The 24,705-nt window shown below is 30.5% G+C and overlaps 2 protein-coding genes across 2 annotated transcripts in view; one reads left to right on the forward strand and one right to left on the reverse strand.

Moving 5' to 3' along the window:
- Nucleotides 1-24,705, reverse strand: part of LOC111703460 (myosin heavy chain, muscle) — a 42,919-nt gene that overhangs the window by 2,587 nt on the left and 15,627 nt on the right. The window contains exons 13-19 of the mRNA XM_023475411.1: nt 23,307-23,446; nt 21,298-21,396; nt 18,092-18,233; nt 4,980-5,092; nt 4,261-4,381; nt 1,921-2,019; nt 1,252-1,320 (exon numbers count right to left, since the gene is read on the reverse strand). Of these exons, the coding sequence (XP_023331179.1) occupies nt 1,252-1,320; nt 1,921-2,019; nt 4,261-4,381; nt 4,980-5,092; nt 18,092-18,233; nt 21,298-21,396; nt 23,307-23,446 (783 nt within the window). The remainder of the gene's footprint in view (nt 1-1,251; nt 1,321-1,920; nt 2,020-4,260; nt 4,382-4,979; nt 5,093-18,091; nt 18,234-21,297; nt 21,397-23,306; nt 23,447-24,705) is intronic.
- Nucleotides 6,092-17,378, forward strand: LOC111703409 (uncharacterized). Its single transcript, XM_023475346.1, has 13 exons — nt 6,092-7,543; nt 8,222-8,302; nt 8,843-8,902; nt 9,072-9,104; nt 9,900-9,989; nt 10,325-10,384; nt 10,967-11,077; nt 11,948-12,037; nt 13,004-13,114; nt 14,044-14,157; nt 15,184-15,262; nt 15,681-15,749; nt 17,115-17,378. Exons 1-13 carry the CDS (start codon nt 7,414-7,416, stop codon nt 17,176-17,178), a joined length of 1,092 nt encoding a protein of 363 aa, XP_023331114.1. The 5' UTR covers nt 6,092-7,413; the 3' UTR covers nt 17,179-17,378.

Here is a 24,705-nt window from a genome sequence, read left to right on the forward strand (position 1 = left end):
CCTGCCCTTAATATATTACCCCATCCCCTACTCCCCCCCCTCCCATATTTCCCCTATTTCTCATCCATCCAACTTTGATAAATAAACACGTTTTTACAATCTTGAAAATACAAAAATAGAAAATTCTCTAACATCCCTCTCTCCCTTCCTTGCCTTCTTTCCTAGCCTAGAACGAAAATGTTTTTACTTCTCCGAATTTCAATAAAAAGTGTCAGATCTTCACATTAAATTTTCTTTAAGTTCATTTTATGAAAACAAATAAATTCTCAGAAGGTGACGTTTATAGCAGAATAAATCTTTTTTTTAGTTTTATTATTTTTAGTTTTTAGGAAACATTCTGGGTACCCTGAGTTGCTTGGAATTTCAATTCTGTTTAAGTTTTACTCATTCTTTTTAAATATATAAATTACAACTTTTTATTGTTTTAAACCTCCCCACCCCTCGTTTTGTAATAATGAATAATAAAGCTATTATATGTTTCTGTAAGTACAGGTTTACCTACAATGGATGAGACTGTAAAGACTTACAATTTTCCTAAATGAGCCCAAGGTTAAATCAAGTCTGCTACCTTGAATCTTTGAATGGCTTAATTATTGATTTGGCAAAAAATGGAATAATGAATATAAGAAAACAGACAGTGTAAATATATAGGTAAAGGTAACCCTGCATTTAAACAAAAAATAAATCTAGGCGCCTCACTTTTATATAAGAATCTAAGATATCTATTTTTAAATCTCGAACAGCTAGTAACATCCTAACGTTTCGTGGGGTATAGGTTAGCCGATTTGACGATTTTTGTATACAAAAAAAACTAAGAAGCTAATACCAAAACAAGTCAACTGCTTTGTATTTTTATTATAAACTAAACAAAATAATGAAATAATAGTTTTAAATAAAATATTTTTGTATGATCAGGCCAAACAGTAAATCGTAAAAAGTTAAAAATTATTGAATATTAAAAACAAACCGATTTATTTGAATGAATAAGAATATGGTCTGTGTTTAGACTGTTGTATCATATATCTTATGGAATCATAATTGTAGAGTTATTTATGTAAGATCTTAATGGATATCATAATACAATTACATTATATAAATACGTAAGAAACCCTTTAATAAAAATGAATAATTATATATATTTGCTAGTATTTAATAATCTCTGAAAACGAGTCCCTCTATTTAGGTATATTTTCCTAAATATTGCATCCAATGAAAAAGATTGAAATGTTTTTATTTTAAAAAGTAAATTACCACTGATCCTCCTCTTTCAACCCTCATTCGTCCCATCAGATGCTCAGAGGAAGTACTGCGCTCTTCAGCCTAAATATATATATTAATGAAATATATATTACTATTATTATTATTATTATTATTATATTATTATTATTGTTATTATTATTATTATCTATAGATGTCATTTCTGTTTGGGTGTCTGGGTGTTTGTTTGTCCGATCATAACTCAGGAACCGGCCTTGCACTTTTTGGGGTACTCGGGAAAGCCTTGGGAATGTGCTAAGTTTAGTTTTGAGAATATAAGTTGATGTGAGTCGACTCTTGCGGGAAAAAAGCTAAAATCGTAATTTACAACAAAGCGCGGGTAAGCGGCGGGACGAGCTATGACCTTGGACAACGCTGGGTTCCCAAGCTAGTATAATACATCTTAATATATTAATTCAATGAATGTAGTACTGGACACCAACTCTGGTTTCTTTCCCTATATATCTTTCCAGGTCCAATGTAACAATCATATTGCAAAGATATATAGTGATTTAGTAAAATTGCAACTGATGCTTCTCTATAAATGTTCAGTTTAAGACATAGAACATTTATAAAGTGACGAAATTCGAGCAGCGACATATTATATTTTCAAAAAAAAAATACACTGGGTTTCGTTCGTGGTTTTTATTATAAAAATCTTGCCTCTTCAAGCTGCTGCTGAGCTTTTCTGAATTTTGCAAGATTTAAAGCTGCAATCTCTTCGGCCTCTTCAATCTGCTTCTTATAGGTTCGCGTCTTATCCTAAATATTAAAGGATTAAAAGTGCAATCTCTCTTTATATATAGCTTCCTCGATCTGTTTCAATTGTAAGTTCGCGTCTAATTCTAAATATTCCAGGTTTAAAGTTGCAATCTCCCTCTCTGCAGATCAGATATTGAAAATTTTATGTTAGACTGCTTATCTACAACGCTAGATCTCGATATCCACTATAGCAACTTTTACAAAGAGGAAATTATGCTTAATCCCTTAATTTCAACCCTTCAGAGCTGGTAACTTTTAAATTAAATACCTTTAATCCCGATCGCTTTAATCTGCATGTCCAATGAATTGACACTTTTAATTTCTTGCTTAATCCGATTTTTTTATATTCCTTCTGCATAATAAAGTGACGTTTGATAACAAAAACAAATGGATGCTATAACGATTGGACTAATATCGGAGCTGAGATTTTAATAGCTTAAACCCGAGTTAAACCCGGACTCGGGCTCAGATAGAACCCAAGTCAGGATTGGTTCTGATTCGATCAATGAGAGATTGCTTAGAAAGGTTTCTCTCTGTAGCAGACAGGAGATGTAAATTTCGATAATTCGAACTTTACGTAGATACATTAGTCTAATTGTATGTTTATTCATACCTTTGATCAAAGGAATTGACTCTTTGCCACAAACTCTGATTTTCCAATCCCAATATTTTGGGAACCCAGTGTCGTATACCTTTGATATTTCAAACTTATATTTTTTGATCTAACAAAAGTGTCATAGTTTTAAATTTCAAAGGATTACGACGTTGGAATCAAAAGATATAGGGATTAGAAAATCAGAGTTTGTTGCAAAGAGTCAATTCCTTTGACACTAAAAATAATTCCCGAGATTTTAAATGTACAAATATAATAGTTTTTACGAAATTTACAATCATCAGCTGTTTAAGACCCGATTAATTTTGAGATTAACAAAAAGAAAGGATCAAGTCTTGATCTCAGTATCCAGAACTCTAAAGTTTTCAGCTCAGTGGGGAAATATCTCTTAAATCCCGAGAATAAGAATAGTTTTCATTTCAAAATCAAATCAATCAAATCCTGCAAAAAAACATATTTTATAATCAACTAAATATATCTTTGTTTCTAACTAAATATATCTTTGTTTACTAACTAAATATATCTTTGTTTATTAACTAAATATATCTTTGTTTTCTAACTAAAACCTACGTGATTTGCTTTTTAGCATTTTGTTAATAAAACTGCTAAATATATTTTTGTTCATTATCAAAATAGATGTTTTACTTCTAACCGTCTAATCCTTCATGATATTTCGGATTTTTTTCGAATTTTTTAATAAAATGATTGAAACAAATTATTTTTTCAAATCAAAATAGATGTTAATTTTTTACCGACGAATTCTTCATGATATTTTTATTTCTTTTTGAATTTTAAAAAAATGATAATGTGAAATTAATGTATTTTTTTTCTTAATAAAAGTTATATTTTTTATTTTTTCATTTACTACATTTATATGATATTGCAATTTTAAAAAAATGACCCAACTTAAGCTTTAACAAAAGATTTTATCAACGAGGTTATAGTATATAGAGTAATAATGTACGCTAATCCTTTACTAATTGTACAGACGTACATTTACACCCTTTTTGTATTAAAATTTTAAACAAAGGCCCAACAAATCACCGTTTATAAATTTGCACAAACCACACAAAAAAAGTGCAAAAATCAAAAAGGACAAAATTTTGGTTGTTCCCCCTTTCATTTTTACTATATTTCTTTTCTTCATCGATATGCTTTAGCTTGAACGAAATTATGTTGCACACATGACACACTAGAACTCAATTATACTTTGTTGTAGCCCTGAACAATGTGCATTTAACCATATAAAAACTGGGGGGGGGCGTAACCTAGAAAAGGGTTTATGAGTAAACTATAGAGTTGCAATGCATGATCATAGCCTAATTGCTAGCTAAAAAAATGGTTGAAAAAAATGTAAACTATTTGTTTTTGTTTTTGACAAATAATAACATGTTACGCATGTTCATTCAACCTTTTTTTATTGGCTTTTTAAAAATGTAGGTTTGAGATCATGGTTACCTAAAAATCAAACAGAAAAATATGAATTAAAAAATTCCCTTTGTAGTAAATAAAAATGCTAAGAAGCACTGTCTTAAGCTTTAATTTAAAAAAAAGAAACTAGGAAAATTTTCATCAATATTTGCTTGAAAGCTAGCAACGTTTGGATCACTGTGGATGGAAAAGTGCACCTGTAACTTTTCCGCGATTTCTCCGAGTTTTTGGAATTTTTTCTTCTCCTCTTCACCTTGGAACTCTAGCTCACGGATCTTACGATCTGTTCTTAGAGCAGCTTTGTGAGTCTCAGCTGACCTGTAAAAACAAAGTCCTTTTAGTCCCTAAATTTTCAGATAATCGTAACAGACAAAAGTCAGATGAACTGTTAGGTCAGTTGCCATAAATTCTGATTGTCTAGAACCATCTGGGTTAGGGCAGATTAGGAATACAAATTAACAAAAATTTTAGTTTTAAAATATAGCATGATATTTTTTCACAGTTTTCCATTCGTTAGCGAGTTGAGAATTAATGTTTTTTTATATTTGTTAATTAGAATTTTAGATAATTTCTAAAAGGGAGTGTTCGCGAAAAATGAAAGGGGATATAGGCTTAAGGCGAAAATTAATCGCTTTTGATCGCTACTAATCTTACTTCTGTCGGTTGAGTCTATAAGGAGAAAATTGTTAAAAACTACTTAAAATTTCCGTTTAAAACATTACACCAAATTATATTGTTTTCAGTAACTAACTAGTTATAATTAGTAATTGTGCGTTAATCACTAATTAAACATAATATAACGATGGATACTTTTAATGCTTTATGAAGATTATTTAAGGTAAAACAATATTGCAAATATTTTCAGAAAATTGCAAATATTTTGCATAACAAAATGTTGAATTTTCGTAGAATTTACCTTATTTGGCAAGTTCCCAGTTCAGATTCAAGCATTCGTATTTTCTCTTCAAGCTTAGCAATCATCTTTCTACCATAGCTGGCAGCAATAGCTTCAGCATCTTCTAGTCTTATCTAGCAATATATTCGTATATATAAACTAGCAATACTATTCTACCATAGCTAGCAACAATAGCTTGAATATCTTCTAGTCTTATCTATCAATATAGTTATATATATATATAAGATAAGATAAGATAAGATAAAGTTTATAGCTAAAATACATGTATCTGTATAGAGAACGAGTTTACAATTACAAATTGATGATTATATAAACTAGCAATACTATTCTACGATAGCTAGCAGCAATAGCTTCAGCATCTTCTAGTCTTATCTAGCAATATATTTATATATATAAACTAGCAATACTATTCTACCATAGCTAGCAGCAATAGATTCAGCATCTTCTAGTCTTATCTAGAAATATATTTATATATAAACTAGCAATTCTATTCTACCATAGCTAGCAGCAATAGATTCAGCATCTTCTAGTCTTATCTAGCAATATATTTATGTATATAAACTTTATGTATAATCTCTATATGTTTTTCTTCAGTGAAATGAGCAAAATAATTTCAAAATTATAAACATTTATAATTCATACTTAATCATACAAACCTTTTAAGGGTACCGAGGAGGGTCACATGAAATTACGCTTACAGTCCCTTTAAGTATGATCAACTTTTATTTGAGCATTTTAAAAATAATTATTTATATTCAAGGAATTATATACTTATAAGATTGAAAAAAAATTTTATAAGTTATCTTTTATATTTTACAAATTTGAGATTTTTAAAATAAAATACAATGAATGATTTTTTTCAAAAAAAAGATCACAGTTTTTTCATATCATGAGAAAAAATTTGTTAAAACTTTATTAAAATAATATAGATTTGAATTCGAACTATTATATTTTCTCTATATTCTTTTTTTTCTATATCTATATAGTTTCATTTTATTGTTTACATTAGTTGACTAAATATCATTGCTTTTAGAAAAAAAATTTGTGTCAATATATTAATATCTAGAAATTAATATTTTTTATTAATATCTAGATATTAATGTGCAATTCTGATTTCTGACTAAAGGAAAAACGTGAATTTTGTCAAACGAGGAAAACAAACTTTTGTGTACAAAAAAAAAACAAAATTATGAAGGATTTTTTTTGTAGCTTTGGAATTCCACAAATGAAACCAGAAAAATCTTCGAAATCTCAAATTATTATTTTCTAGGTTTCATACTGTTAAACTAAGAACATGTAACTTATAAATTTTTTTTTTTGTCTAATATGGATGGGGGGGGGTCTTTCCCCCTCTATGATTTTGCCCTTAGAGTTAAGATAGGGGAGTTTGATACATGCAATACCACTACTGCAAAGTTTGACACGCTGTATACATAAGCTAAAGAAATATTGCCTCCTGTTTGATAATAATTAATTTGAGCAATGTCTAATATATATGAACCCTCGCTGAGCTAATTGGAAAAATAAAACAAATTGTGTAACACGGGAGCCTCGGCACAAAGATCCAGACTACTATGAAAAGTTGAATACATTTTCAAGACTTTGTCGACTTTAAAGTGTTGCAACGCTTTGGTTTTTGATTTCATTTTGCTTTTTTTGTATCCCTAGACATGGAGATACTTAAGCAATAAAGCACAAGAAGTTATTGGTAAAAATTGCGAGAAATTGCGCAATTGGTAGAGTTAATCTATTGGCGTAGGAAATTTTGTAATCCAAATGTTTGTGTAGGTTTTTAAAGGACACTTAATATGTTTCAATTACTGGGTATCATGTGCAAGAAAATATCACGTTTTCTCAGGTTACATATATTTTGATCATGTTGTTTATCAGTCAGATATTTCTTTGAAATTAAAACTTCTTGTACAAATTGATTCTTGGATTTCCAAATGGAAATTTTTTTTCATTTTATTTTCAAAAACAAACTCAGTAAATTTTGAAATTTGGCAAAAAAGCAAATGTCTAGAAATAAATTAATTATTTTTCTTTTGACACTTTAACACCTTGAGCAATCCTTATAATTCTTAATTTATTAACGGCACGTATATTTACCTAGTCAATATTTACAGAGGTTTTTGTAGAAACACCCTTTTCTTACTTAAACCCAGTTGAAACTGGTAAGTCCAGTGTTTAACCTTTTTTTCAACTTATTATTCAAAGACTGGGGAAAATGAAAAATAAAATTTTACAATCGAAAGTCAATGAAATGAAATTGAAAGTACACATTGCGCATCTTCGAAAAACTTTTTTATAGATTTCTAGAACAGTTATGCTGTCAATAAAAAGAGTCTGCACTGTTCAGTTTTGTAACTCTGGATATTTTTAGAGCAAAAAGGTTTAATTAAAGATTATTAAAATATCCTAGAAGAAGAAGAAGATGAAGGAATTTCATCGTAACTACGATTACATAACTCGACTTCTCATCTCGTGGGGGATTATTCCTTGTGCAATGAACGAGAATGGAACTGCAAGTTTTAAACCATTTTCATGCATCACATTTTTATCAGGTTTATCATCGTTAAAACGAAACCAATTCTAGATAATTCTATTTTTATTTTGAAACTGTTGCTATTTTTAAAATTATCAATATTAATTGTTCTTTTACGTTTAAACTTTTGATTGCTTAAAAAGAAAATTCATTATTTTCCTTTTTTGCACGATTCGAAATTATACTTTTACCAATTGTCCTGTACGTAGGCGTAATCTATGCATAGTTTCCTTATTTAAAAAATCTCGAATGGTAAAAATTTGTAATTTGAATTTGACTTAAAATGACCTTACAAATCTTGAAAAATCTTTGATTTAATAAAATGTTTCCATAAAATTAAAATCTTTAACCGCCTTTTGACCAACATTACCGACCTATGATTCCCCCAACAAAGGTCAGAGGGAGGTTTAGTTATTTAACGTCCCTTAGGACTGTTATGTAAAATAACTACCTGGTCTGCGAAGTTTTCAGATTTTTATCTCAAAAGACGATAAAATTGTGTACAACTACTTTTTCGGGAAATTAAAAATTTTACTTAATCACGAGTTTCCTAGACCAATTTTGTCTACAAAACATCCCTCGCTGCGCTTTGGATATTTTGTCTACAAAATTGGTCTTGGGAATTAACCCTTGGTAAAGTAAAATTCCCTTAACTTCCCTGTAGAGTAGTTGTAAATAATTTATATTTCATTTTCAGTTTTAAGATTGTCTGTTTTCCACATAATCGTAGTGGGTTGTGTCTTTGTGGAGATTTTCTGGCTGAAAGGAGACGTTTCAGGAATATTTTGATTCTATATTTTTTTCAGAAAAATAAATGATTCTTAATTATTAATTTAAAAAAAAAGGTTTTAACCATTTGAACCATTTATTACATTTGCTCTTTAAAAGGAAATTCGAAAATTCCCCAAGGAACTGATTTTCTCCTCATACAATTTCATAATTCTGAAAATATTTGCAGTCCTTTACATAGACTCAACCTACTTATATAAGAAGTCTCGCTACAAAACACTTTTTGTTAGATTTGGGTTTTAAGAAGTTATTAGCACCTTGAGACCTTTTAATCACAGTGCTTTCATATTGGCAGCTTGAGACCTTTTACTCACAGTGCTTTCATATTTTAAACTTTGTATTCTGCTAGATCTATTACTATATGCTATGTTTGAAATTTGAGTCAAAAACTTAAATTTATTTGGACGAAAATAATGTGAATAACTATGTTCCTTCAATAACAATATATTAATAAAAACTTAACACTGTTAAAAAATATTTGCACGACATCATAATATCTAAAAGAAAAAATCAAAATCTAAATTTTCAGTTTTTCTCCCAAAAGAGAATATTGACCGAGTAGTGAAGACAATTATTATTGTTGGCTTAGGAATTTTTTTATTATAAAATCTCTTTGACGTAGAAAACTATGTTTAGTTTAATTCAGTTTGAATAAAAATAAACTTAATTATGATGAAAAATTCTACAAATAATAATAATAAAAGATTATCTGAGAAATATAAAAAAAATGAATTCTAAAATAAATATTTTATTTATAGTGGGGGTAGTGTTTGTATCACCAATAACCCTAGGTATAAAGAAGGGGGGGGGGCAGTCGGGGACTATTTATAGCACTGAAAAGGCATAAGTATGAGACTTTCAAACTTGAACTTTCCTACTAACACATGACCCTTACTTTACTTTTTTTGCGATACAATTTTCCTTTTTTTTACATTCTAAATAAAGGCACATCTAGTTTTTCTTGAGTATGTAGACAGTTTTGCATTTTTTTGTGTCGCAACTAATATTTTCAAAGGAGTTGAGTCTTTGCCACAAACTCTATTTTTCTAAACCCTGTATCTTTTCAACCTAATGTCGTAGACCTTAGAGATTTCAAACTATGAATTCTGGTAGATCAAATAATCAATTTTTGAAATATTAAAGGCTTAAACTATCTAGTTGCAAAGATATTAGGATTTGAAAATTTGACTTTGTGGCAAAGACTCAATTCCTTTGCATTCTTGCAGACTTTTGAAGCTTGGCCTAGGAGTATTTCAGAATAAATTTTATCATTAAATACATAAAGAAAAAAGTAGAACTAAAACAAAGTTATGTTGTATATTTAAAAGTGATGATAGTTGTAAATTAAAATTTTTCTTTAAAACAAAATGTTTTGTCTTGTCACTTTCCTCTTCTCTTCTGATCTTATATAATCTAGGATAATTCATGTTCTATTCTTTTTTATTCTATTCTATTCTATTCTATTCTATTCTATTCTATTCTATTCTATTCTATTCTATTCTATTCATCTATTATATTCTATTCTATTCTATTATATTCTATATATGCTATTCTATTCTATTCCTGAAATATATATTTATATATAGGGAAATGTTGTTCTCTAATGCTCACCTATTGCCCTGTAAACTGGAAAAATAAAACTCAGATAAAAATGATTCTCCTTGTTATCCTAGCAGGTCAAATTATATTTCAATTATAAGTTATAAGTTGCTAATTTGTAACGATTGTAAAGAAGGAATTGTTTGGTCTGTATTGCGAGTATAATAAATTAGAGCTGTGTTGACATGTTCTTGTCTCCACTTCTACTCGTTTTAATACAAATTGATTTAAATATCGACCTTCTTTTTTTAAAGATTCTATGTATTTTTCTATAACGTTCTTTGCTCATATACCCCGGGGTAACAAAGGCATTAAAAAATTCTAAATTTTTCTTTTCTAAAATCGATTTTTTTAATTCGATTTTTTTATTCCACGGGCAACTTGAGCTATTCTATCATATTTTTGTATTTAGGATGTTTTGCGGGAGGAAATCTTTCTCAGATCTTTCATGATATTCTTATTCGGACATCAGGTCAATAATATTGTTTGTAAAACTTCTTAAAGGGACTGTACACGTACATAACTTCCATAACTTCCATAACTTCCATAACTTCCATAACTTCCATAACTTCCATATCTTTCATAACTTCCATAACTTCCATAACTTCAATAACTTCCATAACTTCCATAAAGTCCATAACTTCGATAATTTCCACCTAATTAAATAAGAATATCTAGAAATCCTTGAATTAGCGCAGGGGTGTAATGCAAGGAAAGTTATTTCAGAAGTGTACACATCTTTTAACTGCAGTGTACTGTCTCTTGGCGGTAATGTAAACACAACTTCCGCAATGCGAATAACTTTCCTTGCATTACACCCTTGAATTAGCGCAGGTTTATGGGTACCTTGTAAATCGGTCACCAAATCATTTAAACTGGTGACTGTCCCTTTATTAGACTTCATGGTTAAAACAGTTAAAAAACATATTAAAAACAATATATTTTCAAGTATTGATGTTAGTTTGGCACAAGAACTGTAATTTTTTTTTTAATTCACAGCCTTAAATTCCAAATGTATGCTTTTGTCAAAAATAATCAAACCTTGGCATTTTAGGAATGGAGTATTTGCTTGGAGGGGTTTTCATTACAGCATTTTCCCTTCTAGACGTTGCAACCGTTTTTTCTATCATTTGTCTCTTCTTTCATCTACTAGGATGGATTCAAGGCAAACTGTTTATATGCTTTTTTACTCAAAAAATTGGGGGGGGGGGGGTCGACGCCTCCCTCTATTTTTTTTGTTCAAGAACTCTTATTCTTGACACAATAACCTTGATATTTTTGTCGTTTAAGAAACAGTAATTCAAAGGATTTTTTTAATGCATAGGGCGGGATAAAGGACGGAAAGATCTGTGTTAAAAAATCAAAAATATGTCATAACTTTTTTAGATTAAAACTACGGATCTAAAAATTTCATCTTTTCAAAGCCCTAGAAAATTGGACATAGAAACATGTGTCACATCTTAATATTTATTTTTTACATTTTCCGACCTTTTTTTGACATTTTTTTCAAACCTCTCTAACCTCCAAACTAATAAAGTTATCAGTCTTATTTTTTTAATAAGCTGGCTTGAAAAATTTGGCTATGCACATTAATTGCAACTTTATACTTTTTCTCTAACTCTACACCCCTCCCCGCCCAGGCTAAACATAGATTCAGACCCCCCAGATTCAGAGCTAAACTATTTAGTATCTTTCTTGATAAATACTCACACGATTAAACCTTTTTCTTCAAAATATGATTATATAGGTTTTATTTCATCTTCAAAAATATTTTGTTTAGAAACTTTAAAACAAGTTCTTCACAATGGAAACATATGATTTTAGGACAGATATTTGTCTGAGTCCTCTAAAAAATGACCCGAAATGGAACAATTTTAAAGATTTCAAACTCAAACAAATAGTCGGCAGTATTCGATGCGCATTTGTTCCATATTAAAATATTTGGATAAAATTGCTTCTAATTTGATATCGTATCTTTGTTTCTGCTGCAATAAGAACTATCATGTTTTTCTAATTATATCACATTTTTTTTGAGGCTATTTGGATTCGATGGAAAACGTTGTAAAGAAGAAAATGGTGACTCCAATGGAGTTCAAGAATTTGAAAAGTATTTACGAAAATCTAGGTAACATAAAGCCTTTTATATAGTTGTTGATTAATTTGGTATATTTTTTGTGCGTTTGAATGTTTTCAATCTTAATGAAAGAAACAAAGCTCAAGAACTAAAGAGGGGTCAAATCAGATCAAAATATTTTTCTAAAAAATGTGGAAAAAACATCTTCAGTAAACAGTTGTGTTTTGGATTTATCATAGTCAAGCTTTGATGTAATTTTCTGGGTGGGGTCTACTGCAGTACTTTTTTCTTTGATTTTCGTAAAGTTTGTTATTGTCAAAAAAATATAAAAAAACATTGTCTTTAAAATTTAGCCTCCTTCTTTGTATCATCAAAATAGTCGAAGATACTGAAGATTTAAACAACCTTGGAAATATAATACTTTTAATTTTAGACTAAATTCTCAATATCTCAGTCAATTCTTAAGGTAAAAAAACGGCAGACCACATTTTGGAAATTTTAAAACAAGGCGCATTTGATGCTACCCAACTGTTGGGAGGCAATGCTAAGTTTACAAGATTATAGCGACCGTATCTCATTTTTGTTTACTCTAGGGCCCATGATCTACCAAAGCTCTTCAATGATTTGGACCTTGAACTTCAATTCAAACTATTTAAAAAGAACAACTTATTTTTATAGAATAAACGACTGCCAGAGTGAAAATTTGATAGAGTTAAACTTTAAGTACACTATGCAGAGATTAAAAAAATTTCCCAAAAAATCTAGGGTCCACTCAGCTTTTACAGCTGTGAAGCATACCCACAAAATAACATGTACGCTGGGCCAGAATAGTTCGATTTATAGAGGCATATATACAAGCGGGCCGTGAACTAAACACTCTCCACACACTTTGCATCCTGATGGTTTGAACCTTTGATATTTTATCTAACATAATTTACAGTATGAAATATCAAAGGTCCGTTGCTATCGTTGCAAAGATAGTATACTGTGTAAAAATCAAAATTGTATATTTGAAAGGAACCTGTACCGGGTTGGTGATGTTTCCGATTGGAATAATTTGCCAGACATTTCTAATTCTTGGAATCTATATTTCCTGTGGGAAACTTTTATCAATGAGGGCTGTTCCAGGTATTTTAAACGATACTTCTCTCAAACAACAGATATAACCAGAAAAACTTTGAATAAGGAAAATGTTTTTTAGAATCAATTCATTTTTTAAAAAGTTCAATAAGCATGATCGAGACACAGCAAGCGTGCAGTATAAACTATACACTTGCCTCAAAAATTTGCGTGATATATTAGTAAATTTTCTTCGTAACAGGATTAAATACACTTAAGTATTGCTAAAACGTTGACTTCCTCTTCCATTGTTTTCTGGTTATCATTGTATACAAGTGAAGATGGTTAACAGATAACACGCAAAATTGCCGCTTTAGTGGTAGTAAATTTAAGCACATGCAGCTTAAAGTCAGACGGCGTCATTTTAGTACCAGCTAGCCCTGCCTATAGAGCTAGACCAACTATATTAATCCCTGCCGTATGTATGCCAATGCAGTCGGTGTACTGGGCGGGGCAGTTCAAACTATAGGACCGGTTCAGAAGTAAATGTACATGAGTTGAGTGTGATAAAGCAGAATTGAAGTATCAACGATCTACGACATTCAGAAAATTATTATTTGTAGCAAGAGATCTGTTCCTTTACGCATTTTCAATTTACGTTCTATTTGATTTCATAAATGATGCGTAAATTGCGTAAAACTTTTTAAAAACAATGTTTTGTTTGTTTTTATTTTACAGAATGCTGATGTTCCTTATTATTATAAGGTATTAAACTAGTGGCACAAACAGATTTTCTTATAATGTTGTTTTCAACAGAAGATATCTCAGTACACATCATATTGTAATAAAGAACAAAACCAAATTTAAAATGTTATCGAAAAAATATAGATGTTGCAGACAATAAACAAATGTCATTTTTCGTTAACAGGTTGACCCAAAAAGGACGACACCAATCAACAAAATTTTCTAAAATCTGACAGCGTCACAATTTTTTTTAGAAATAAACATTTTCCTCCTGGAGGTTGCAAGTTCAACGCTTTTCCCGTCGCTGTTGCTATTGCTCTTTTATACCGTGGTGGAAGAATCAGAGAAAGCTAAAAACTCTCTCGAAGGTAAACGCCTTATTATTAAAATGTTATGGAAAGACTGTAGATGTAATTTTAAGTGAATATTACTTTCAAGACATGCCAGATCTAAAATGTAATGTGAAAGGTAAACAAAACTTTTAACTGAAATCTATTTTAAAAAATGTTATCTTTATTCAACATCTATCATCTAGCACTGCCGGATTAAAGTCAATTTGAACTCGAACCAGACCGACCCATTGTACCGGCTTTAGTGACGCGCTGTAAGTACTGCAGCCCGACCTTATCATATGCCGACTCGGTTTCAACTTTAATGGCGCGGCCAGACTTTTTACAGTACCCGGCCTATCATAGGACTATTTGATCTATCCTTCTAGCTTACTTTAGAGTGATAGAGTGTTGAAATAGGCCTATTTGACCTATCCTTCTAGCTTACTTTAGAGTGCTAGAGTGTTGAAATAGGCCTAATTTGGCCTTTCCTTCTAGCTTACTTTAGAGTGCTAGAGTGTTGAAATAGGCTTAATTGATCTATCCTACTAGCTTACTTTAGAGTGCTAGAGTGTTGAAATAGGCCTATTTTAACTATCTTTCTAGCTTACTTTAGAGTGCTAGAGTGTTTAAATATGCCTAATTTGGCCTATTCTTCTAGCTTACTGTAGAGTGCTAGAGTGTTGAAATAGGCCTATTTGATCCAGGGGCGGATACAGGATTTAAGTGAGGGGGGGGGGAGGTTTTTTTAACTTAAAAGACTCAAAAAGAGTCAAAATTGAGGACTAAAGACTAAAAAACTAGATTTTTAACTTTTCACACATCATAGTTTATTAAGACAGATATTTTTCCTGTTTTGCACTAGGGTTTCTTTCCCTTAAGCATGCTACGCCCCTCACTGAATCTTTCAGGGGGGGGGAGAATGTCCCCCCCCCGCATCCGCTCCTGATTTGATCTATCCTTCTAGCTTACTTTAGAGTGCTATAGTGTTGAAAAAGCGAATGTATTTTAAAGAATTTCGACACGTTTTTCAATGTTATGTATTTAATAATCATCTATTTTTAGACGCTATTGTTCGAATGGAATTGGCAAGTAGAGAAACTACTGAGAAATATACAAGAAGAGAGTTTAAGGAATTGATTCGGTATTTCTATTTTCTAAAATATCAAAAGTTTTCGAATTTTGATTTTATTAGTTAGTGATTTTCTTCAAAGAAAATGAAGAAATGTTTTGCAAAATTAAGTAATGGTTCAATGAAGCTTAATCTTTATTTGATATTTTTCCTACCTTTTCTTTTTGAAACTTTTAAGTTTTAACCATTAGAAATTAAATGTTAATGTATCAATTCAATACACAAAAGTTGGTTGACTTTACAGTGTCGCAATGCTTTAATTATACCTCATTAACTCACTTATACTTTGTGTAGTCCTATTCATGCTTGCACAAATTAGAACTATATTTTTTGATTTTTCAAATACTGTGAAACTTTTCGTCGTTAGAAAAATGTTATTTTATAAAATGATCTTATTCCCTTCTAACAAACATATTTTGTATTTTTTCAGGAGCTATTCAAGATTAGGCTCGTTTACTGCATTCCAATATTTTGTTATTGAACGCAGTACACTTGTTAGGTAAAAGGATTCACAAAATATACAGGGTGTCACACGAAATATGACAGTAGCATTTATTTTGATCATTTTAATTAATTTGTAGCATTTATTTTTAAACCTAATTTTAGAAGTAAAATTCTAATACAAAGAACAAAGACAGTAAAAAAGGGGAACAGAAGCCCTTTTTTCTCTTCTAAAGGTCGGATAAATTTTCACATTTTACTCCAATACCCTGGGAGCAACTCCAAAACCCTGGGGCAATTCCAAAACCCTGGGAGCAGCCACCCCTTCCTTGTTGGAGTGTTATTTAGTTATTTTGTAACCATGTTATTCTATACAAATATTTATCTTATTTCACGAAGATAGATTAATCCAATTTTTTTTCTGGAAAATATGCGTTGAATAACTCTATATATAACTCTATATATAACTCTATATATAACTCTATATACAACTCAATATATAACTCTATATACAACTCTATATATAACTCAATATATAACTCTATATACAACTCTATATACAACTCAATATATAACTCTATATACAACTCAATATATAACTCTATATACAACTCTATATATAACTCTATATATAACTCTATATACAACTCAATATATAACTCTATATATAACTCTATATATAACTCTATATATAACTCTACATACAACTCAATATATAACTCTATATATAACTCTATATATAACTCTATATATAACTCTATATATAACTCTATATACAACTCTATATATAACTCTATATACAACTCTATATACAACTCAATATATAACTCTATATATAACTCTATATACAACTCAATATATAAATCTATATATAACTCTATATATGGGAAAGAGTATGAGTTTGGGAGTTTTAAAATGCCTCCTGAAAATCTGAGATGTTTAACAAAATTATGATTTTATTATATAAAAGTTGAATTCTTCAAAGTATGCAAAAAGTTTGCTCTGACAAGCAACAGTTTACAGGGCTTACCAAAAAGGTTGAGACATCAGAGACGACTGTGCACATTTTATTCGCTTTTTTCTTACATTTATGATTTTCTGTAAATTTATTTGTTAGCCCTATTATGGCTAAGGGGGGGGGGCTGAATCTATGTTAAACCTGGGACCCCCCCCCCCCTAGAAAAAGACCTTAAAGAATAGGTATAGGGTTAAAATGCATGTTCAATTTTTCAAGGCCAGCAAAAGCAAAGGCAAAAAAATTAAACCCGTGGATCGTCATATTTTAGAGTTTTAGGTCTAATCTAGGGTTAGGGGTGGAGGTTGATATATCGGGTCCTTTTCCAAAATTTAGTCAAAAATTGTGTGAGACAATTTTTAGACGACTGGGTCTTTTTACAATGTGAATAATATTTTCTATTTTCAGTATAATATCGACCACTGTAACCTATCTCATCATTCTTATTCAGTTTAAGATGGCAGAAGCTTAGATACGATCGATGTTATTTAGTTTTAATGCATTTTTCATTATTACATAGTTGTTTGACATATTCAAGAAGTTTTTATGAAAAGGCCGTTTTATTGTTTTGATTTAATGACGAAAAAGCTAAAACATTTTTGAGATCAAAACTTCAGCATTAATGTATATGTATATTAATAGTTAAAATCTCTATTTCACATTATTCCAGTCTTTTTATGTCTATATATATATATATATATATATATGAAATAAAATAATGCAATCAACTAAAGCTATAAATATGATATGCAAACAATTTATTGAAACTCTATGTATATGTGATTTGTGATATAAAAGAAATAAATCTCATTTTGTTGACCAATTAATTATATACATATTTATATTTCTGATAAAAATTAGGATATCTTAAGACAAATTGAAGAGGATCATTTGAAAAGATATAAATATATAATATAACTAGCCATCGTTACTTGGAAACTTATTATTACTCCCGCCGTTTACCAGCACTTGGTCTTAAATTCCGATTTTTCCTATTTTTCCCTGTAACAACTTAAAGTATCGAAAGCTAAGAACATTATCGTGGTTCTCCCAAGTTCCCCAACCAAAATTTGAGGCAAATCGGTCCAGGGGTTCATAAGTTATGATCGGACATACAAACAATCAAACAGAGATTACTAATTTATATAAAGATGTAGGTTACAAGAATAATCTAATTTTAAATTGACTGATTTGTTTGTTTTCATCAAAAAGACCCGAGGGGGAAGAATAAATTAAAATGTATTGATCATCAATTTAAAGGTGCTCTCAGTGGATATCAAGATCTGAAGCGATCGGGATTAAGATTATCCAACACAAGAGTTCCCAGCTAGGTACTTGAACATATTTTATGTACATAACAAATTCTAAAAAACCGGTTTTCTTACCTGAAGTTCTGCGCACTGCGCCTGGCTGGATTTAGCCAGACGATCAGCTGTTATTCCATGCTCCTGTTCTGTTCTTAACTCCTCAGCTAGTCGGGTAGCATCCGATATAGCTTTCTTACTCTTCTCCTCAGAGTTCTTCACGCTGAACAATTTAAAGGGACTGTAGAGCGTAGACATATTTTATAGGGACTGTAGAGCGTAGACATAATTTAAAGGGACTGAAGAGTGTAGACATATTTTATAGGGACTGTAGAGCGTAGACATATTTTAAAGGGATTGTAGAGTGTAGACATATTTTAAAGGGACTGTAGAGTGTAGACATATTTTATAGGGACTGTAGAGCGTAGACATATCTTAAAGGGACTGTGTAGAGCGTAGACATATTTTATAGGGACTGTAGAGTGTAGACATATTTTATAGGGACTGTAGAGTGTAGACATATTTTATAGGGACTGTAGAGCGTAGACATATTTTAAAGGGACTGTAGAGTGTAGACATATTTTACAAGGACTGTAGAGTGTAGACATATTTTAAAGGGACTGTAGAGTGTAGACATATTTTATAGGGACTGTAGAGTGTATACATATTTTAAAGGGACTGTAGAGCGTAGACATAATTTAAAGGGACTGTGGAGTGTAGATATATTTTAAAGGGACTGTGGAGTGTAGATATATTTTAAAGGGATTGTAGAGTGTAGACATATTTTAAAAGGACTGTAGAGCGTAGACATATTTAAAAGGGACTGTAAAGTGTAGACACATTTTAAAGGGACTGTAGAGTGTAGACACATTTTAAAGGGACTGTAGAGCGTAGACATAATTGCACGCGATCCTTTATTTATAAAATGTAAACATCTGATACTCAATGGTACACAGATAAGCTTTGTATGTATGGTCAGGAGTGAATGAGAAATCAATGTTTTTCTTTACTAAAATATCATAATTACGTGCAGAAACAACGTATGGCATTATCATAAATTATCATAAAGACCATTTAAGCTAGAAAAATACAGTTTAGATCAGATGAAGGTTGTGGCATTAACTCTAAAACTGTTTGAGGGCTATTAGCAGAAAAAAATAATATCTACATGATCTATGTACTATACTGTTGGCAAAACTATTGAATTTTTTTTCCATTTTGGATGATATTTTCAATTGCAATAAAATTTTTCTTATTTTTCAAATTTTCGTGATTCTTAATATGCATTGAAGGGCATTTCAACAAGATTAAAATAATATATATTTATATCTAACCTTAAATTTTTATTTTTATATATAAAATATTAATTGTCTGAATAAAACATTCCTCAAGAACCTAAATAGATTATACAAGAATAAATAACAGTTTCTTTCTTTTCCATTAACAAACCTTTTTTTTTATATGTTCAGCTTTGTAATGCCAACACTTCTTACTTTGTACGTCAGAAACTACAACTTTTTATTTTGTACGTCAGAAACTACAACTTTTTATTTTGTACGTCAGAGACTACAACTTCTTATTTTGTACGTCAGAGACTACAACTTCTTATTTTGTACGTCAGAGATTACAACTTTTTATTTTGTACGTCAGAGACTACATTTTTTATTTTGTACGTCAGAGACTACAACTTCTTATTTTGTACGTCAGAGACTACAACTTCTTATTTTGTACGTCAGAAACTACAACTTTTTATTTTGTTCGTCAGAAACTACAACTTTCGCGGGGGTTTTCTGTAAACAATCGATGGATTTTGAAAATGTTCCAAAATCGTTTTTTTTTGCCGGCAACATTTTTTAAGTTGTATATTCCTCTGCATTAGCATCCAGATTAAATATTGTAAATATAAAAATTTCGTTTCATAAGACCAGCAGTCTTGACTCTTGATATGTGATATGTATCCGAAATATTAATATACAATTAAAATTTTAAATTCAAATTAAGTCTTTTTAATATATAGAGTAAATGCCGCATACTGATTTATTTCTGAATATGTTTCTTAGAACCCGCATTGAAAATCAACGATAACTCCCTTTATCTACCTGATATCTTCCTTTATCTATCATTCAATACTCTTCAAAAGAGTAAGGATACTCTTCAAAAGAGTAAGGACAAACACCTGATGATGCCAAAGTTTTTGGCGAAATATATTGAGAAGAAAATGATATAATTCTAGTTATAGTGAGTAGGGTTGGGATTTGTTTAAAAACGATCTAAAGTTTACCTTTATCTACCTGATAACTCCCTTTATCTACCTGATAACTCCCTTTATCTTCCTGATAACTCCCTTTATCTACCTGATAACTCCCTTTATCTACCTGATAACTCCTTTTATTTACCTGATAACTCCCTTTATCTTCCTGATAACTCCCATTATCTACCTGATAACCCCCTTTATCTACCTGATAACCCCCTTAATCCACCTGATAACTCCCTTTAATTACTTGATAACTTCCTTTATCTACCTGATTACTCCCTTTATCAACCTGATAACTCCCTTAATCAACCTGATTATTCCCTTTATCTATCTGATAACTCCCTTCCTTTATCTGTTAAATCCCTTTATCTACCTGATGACTCCCTTTATCTACCTGATAACTCCCTTTATCTACCTGATAACTCCCTTCATTTACCTGACAACTCCCTTTATATACCTGATAACTCCCTTTACCTGATAACTTTCTTTATCTACCTGGAAACTCCCTTTATCTACCTGGTAACTCCCTTTATCTACCTGATAACTCCCTTCATTTACCTGATAACTCCCTTTATCTACCTGATAACTCCCTTTATCTACCTTATAACTCCCTTTATCTTCCTGATAACTCCCTTTATCTAACTGATAACCCCCTTAATCCATATAATAATTCCCTTTATCTACCTGATAACTCCCTTTATCTACCTGATAACTCCCTTCATTTACCTGATAACTCCCTTTATCTACCTGATAACTCCCTTAATTTACCTGATATCTCCTTTTATCTACCCGATAACTCCCTTAATCAACCTGATAATTCCCTTTATCTACCTGCTAACTCCCTTCATTTACCTGATAACTCCCTTTATCTACCTAATAACTCCCTTTACCTGATAACTCCCTTTATTTACCTGATAACTCCCTTTATCTACCTGATAACTCCCTTCATTTACCTGATAACTCCCTTTATCTACCTGATAACTCCCTTTACCTGATAACTTTCTTGATCTACCTGATAACTCCCATTATCTACCTGATGAGAAGATCATCTATCTCCTGCTGTAGTCCTCGAACTATTACTTCAATCTGACGTTTATCTGACTGCAGGGAGGTGTTCGCCTGGCTCAACTCACTGAACAAGCAAGTTCATATAAAGAAAAATAAGCATATTTCTTTCACTCTTGAATTTACAGGGAAGTATAGGGTAACTTGATTGATGTAAGAGCTTGAGTCACTTTTATAAAGGTTGATATTGTTTAAGAATGTGTATAATATGTATTTCGTTTAATTCTTCAAATTAATTTGCTGGATGGAATTTAATATATATAAATTTAGTATAAGATATTTAATGAAATGAAATTAATTCCCTATTATTTCTTAATTTAAATTTTAATAATGAAATATAGATATTTATCTCATCATAGGAACAAGTTTGAGCTTATTTTGTTAAATTTCAGAAATTAAAAACATTCTAGAAATTAAAAACTTTTTCTTCTTCTCAAAACTTCTTCAATTAAAGATGTTATGATTGAAACAAATACGTAGATTACAATTTTAGTTTTAAATATCCTTCAGCTGTACATATTTTCTTTTATATTTATGACAGTATTTAAAGATCTAAACATGAACAACCTTCAAGACGTCGTTTTCATGCTTCTTGAAACAATGCACTTTAAATGCAATTTTTGAAAAAAAACTAATATTTTTTTTTTGCTGAACGAACAATTTTATTGAATTGAACAATTTTATTGAAATGTGGAAGACGATGCCTGGCCGCGTTAAACTAGTTCCACAAGATTCAACAGAATGAGATAGAACGGATACGGGGCATAGTACTGATATCATCTCTACAGTCTACAAGTGCGATATCGATATTGACTCTAGTTCTGAACCCTCTAGTAATAAGTTATAAGAAATATATATGCTGGAAGTTATTTATGCGTTTTATTAGAGTCTGACTCACGTCCTCTATAGAACGATCGTTTTCTGAGAAAACGGACGAAATAGATATGAAATACACAATAATTTTGAGAACGTTAACAAAATCAATTTTTTTGAACAATTAAAAAAACGAATAAAATAGATCATTCACGAACGACGAAAGAACGGCGTGGAAAAAAGTGGAACGTGCCCATTTCTCAATTTCTACTATCCCCTGTGACTGGATAGAAATAGGAAAACTGAGTTTAACTGCCACAAACTAATACAATTTTCATTTATTGTTTGTTTTTCCTGTAACATTAGCAGAGTGCTTAATCTTTCTTAAAATTCAAGAAGTCTTGAAAAAAGTGTCAAAAAGAGCAAAATTGTGCTAAAGCAAAAACCATGAGTAGGGTAAAGCAAATTTTTAACAGTCTTCTTTGAATCTAAGTCTGCGCAAAAGTGTAAATAGAAAAGTAAAAGAAAATTAGAATTTAATTAAATAAAATAAATTTTAATATTTAAAGAATAAATCTCTTGCAGGTTTCAAGTTCAGAGTTTAATTTCTTATAACATTTAGGATCATATATTCTAATTAAATTTTACATAGTACATATATGTATTAAGGAACGACGCTACAATATAAAAAAAAACTTTTTCTTCTATCCTCAGTTTAATTTTAAGTATTAAATGTCAAACTCGCAATCGCAAATTGATCATTGCTCTACTGATCAAAGCTCCACTAAATTCGCACCGGGCCGACGCTATCAGCTGGCCGGTACTATATTAGGATAAATCCCACCTTATAATTACCTATATCTAAATTATTCATTAAAAGAACGACTGAGATATAAATGTATCTAATTTGCAGTGAAAATATGTTTTACAGGCATTAGTTTACAAACTTAGAACTCCTTTTAAATGTTTTAATTTCTTAATATATAAGTAGTTATCTGGTTTGAAGTTCTACTAAACTCCGTGAAAAATCAGGCCCAGCTTGGTTAAGCCTTATTCAAATCTCAATGACAGTTTACTTTATTATATTAACCATTTTTTGGCGAACTGGATTGTCCATTAATTTTCAAATATTCCGTTTATTAGATAATATGTCCTGTTTGTTACCTAATTGTTTCCCTACACTCCACAAGTTCTGCTTCAGCTCCTCTCCTAGCTCTATCCGCAGTATCAAGCAGCATTCGGGCCTCCTCAACCTCGCCGTGCAAACCATTCCCTTTAATTACATTTAGTAAAGGGACTGTAAGCGTAATTTCAAGTTATCATCCTTGCAAAGATATCAATGCCTGATTTATAACGTTACCCATGAAACCTTAATCAGATCTGAAATGTAGAAGATACTGTAGTTTTACTGACACAAAAGGTGTTCAATTCTTATAATTTCTCAAATGCTTCTCATAAGCAAGTCACTTTCGCAGAGAAACCGCAGATGTAAATAAACTGTTTCAACAAACAAAAATATTGATACATTATTGATACTGTTGCGATACTCTACCAGAAGGCATTTTTCTTTTCACAGAATTAAATAAATCCAAGTCAAATTGTTTTTAATAGATAATTTTTAAAAAAATATTATCGAAAAAGTCAACATGGTCGTTTAGAAAAGAAAATGCACACATTCTAGAGAAAAACTGTCACGCCGAAACAAATTGTGTCTAGGTTTTATTATCTGTGTTGTGCTGAAGTTTTAGAACTTACTGTTTCCTTGTTACACGATAATTGGGTGTTTACTGCGTAATAAAAGAAATTCAAGCTTAACGATATACTTCATTTAGAAATAACACATCTTCTAGAAAATATTTGCTCTTAAATCTCAAACATAAAAATATAAAAGGAATTGAGTCTTTGCCACAAACTCTGATTTATCAATCCCCATATCTTCGTAGACCTCAGTTATTTCAAACCATCAATTCTGATGGATCAAATAATCTAAGTTTGAAATATCAAAGGTTTACATTATCTTGTTGTAGAGATATAGTTGAGTTTGTAGCAAAGACTCAATGCCTTTGTAAGCCAGAAACTGTCGGTTTATGGGAGGTTAAACGGCTAAACCGAATGCACCAACTTTTTTTGTAGAACCTTTAAATTTTGGAAATTCACAGATGAAAGGAATTGGGTATTTGCAACAAAATAATATTTTCTAATATCTATATCCTTGCAAAATTATTGTGTAGACTTTTGATTTTTCAAATAAAGATTTAATTGAACAGAATTATTCATAGTTTGAAATATCCAAGGTCATGGTTTCTTCGTTGTAGTTATTTCTGAACATTTTTATAGTTCTTAAGTAAATAACGAAAGCAGAAAGGCGAAGCCCACTTTTCAAGCCAAGTTCTTCAAAATAATAAATAGCTGTTTCTACTTGATAATTTGTCAGTTATTTGATACAATTTCCTAAATTTAAAAAATAATTTTCCAATATATATTGGAATAAATATTTTATGAAACTTTGAGTAGTTTTAATAGAAAAATTTAGAATTTATGTCTTTTTCAAACTTCGGGAGTA

This window comes from Eurytemora carolleeae, unplaced genomic scaffold, assembly GCF_000591075.1.
Source record: "Eurytemora carolleeae unplaced genomic scaffold, Eaff_2.0 scaffold100, whole genome shotgun sequence".
In the NCBI taxonomy this organism is placed as follows: Eukaryota; Metazoa; Arthropoda; class Copepoda; order Calanoida; family Temoridae; genus Eurytemora; species Eurytemora carolleeae.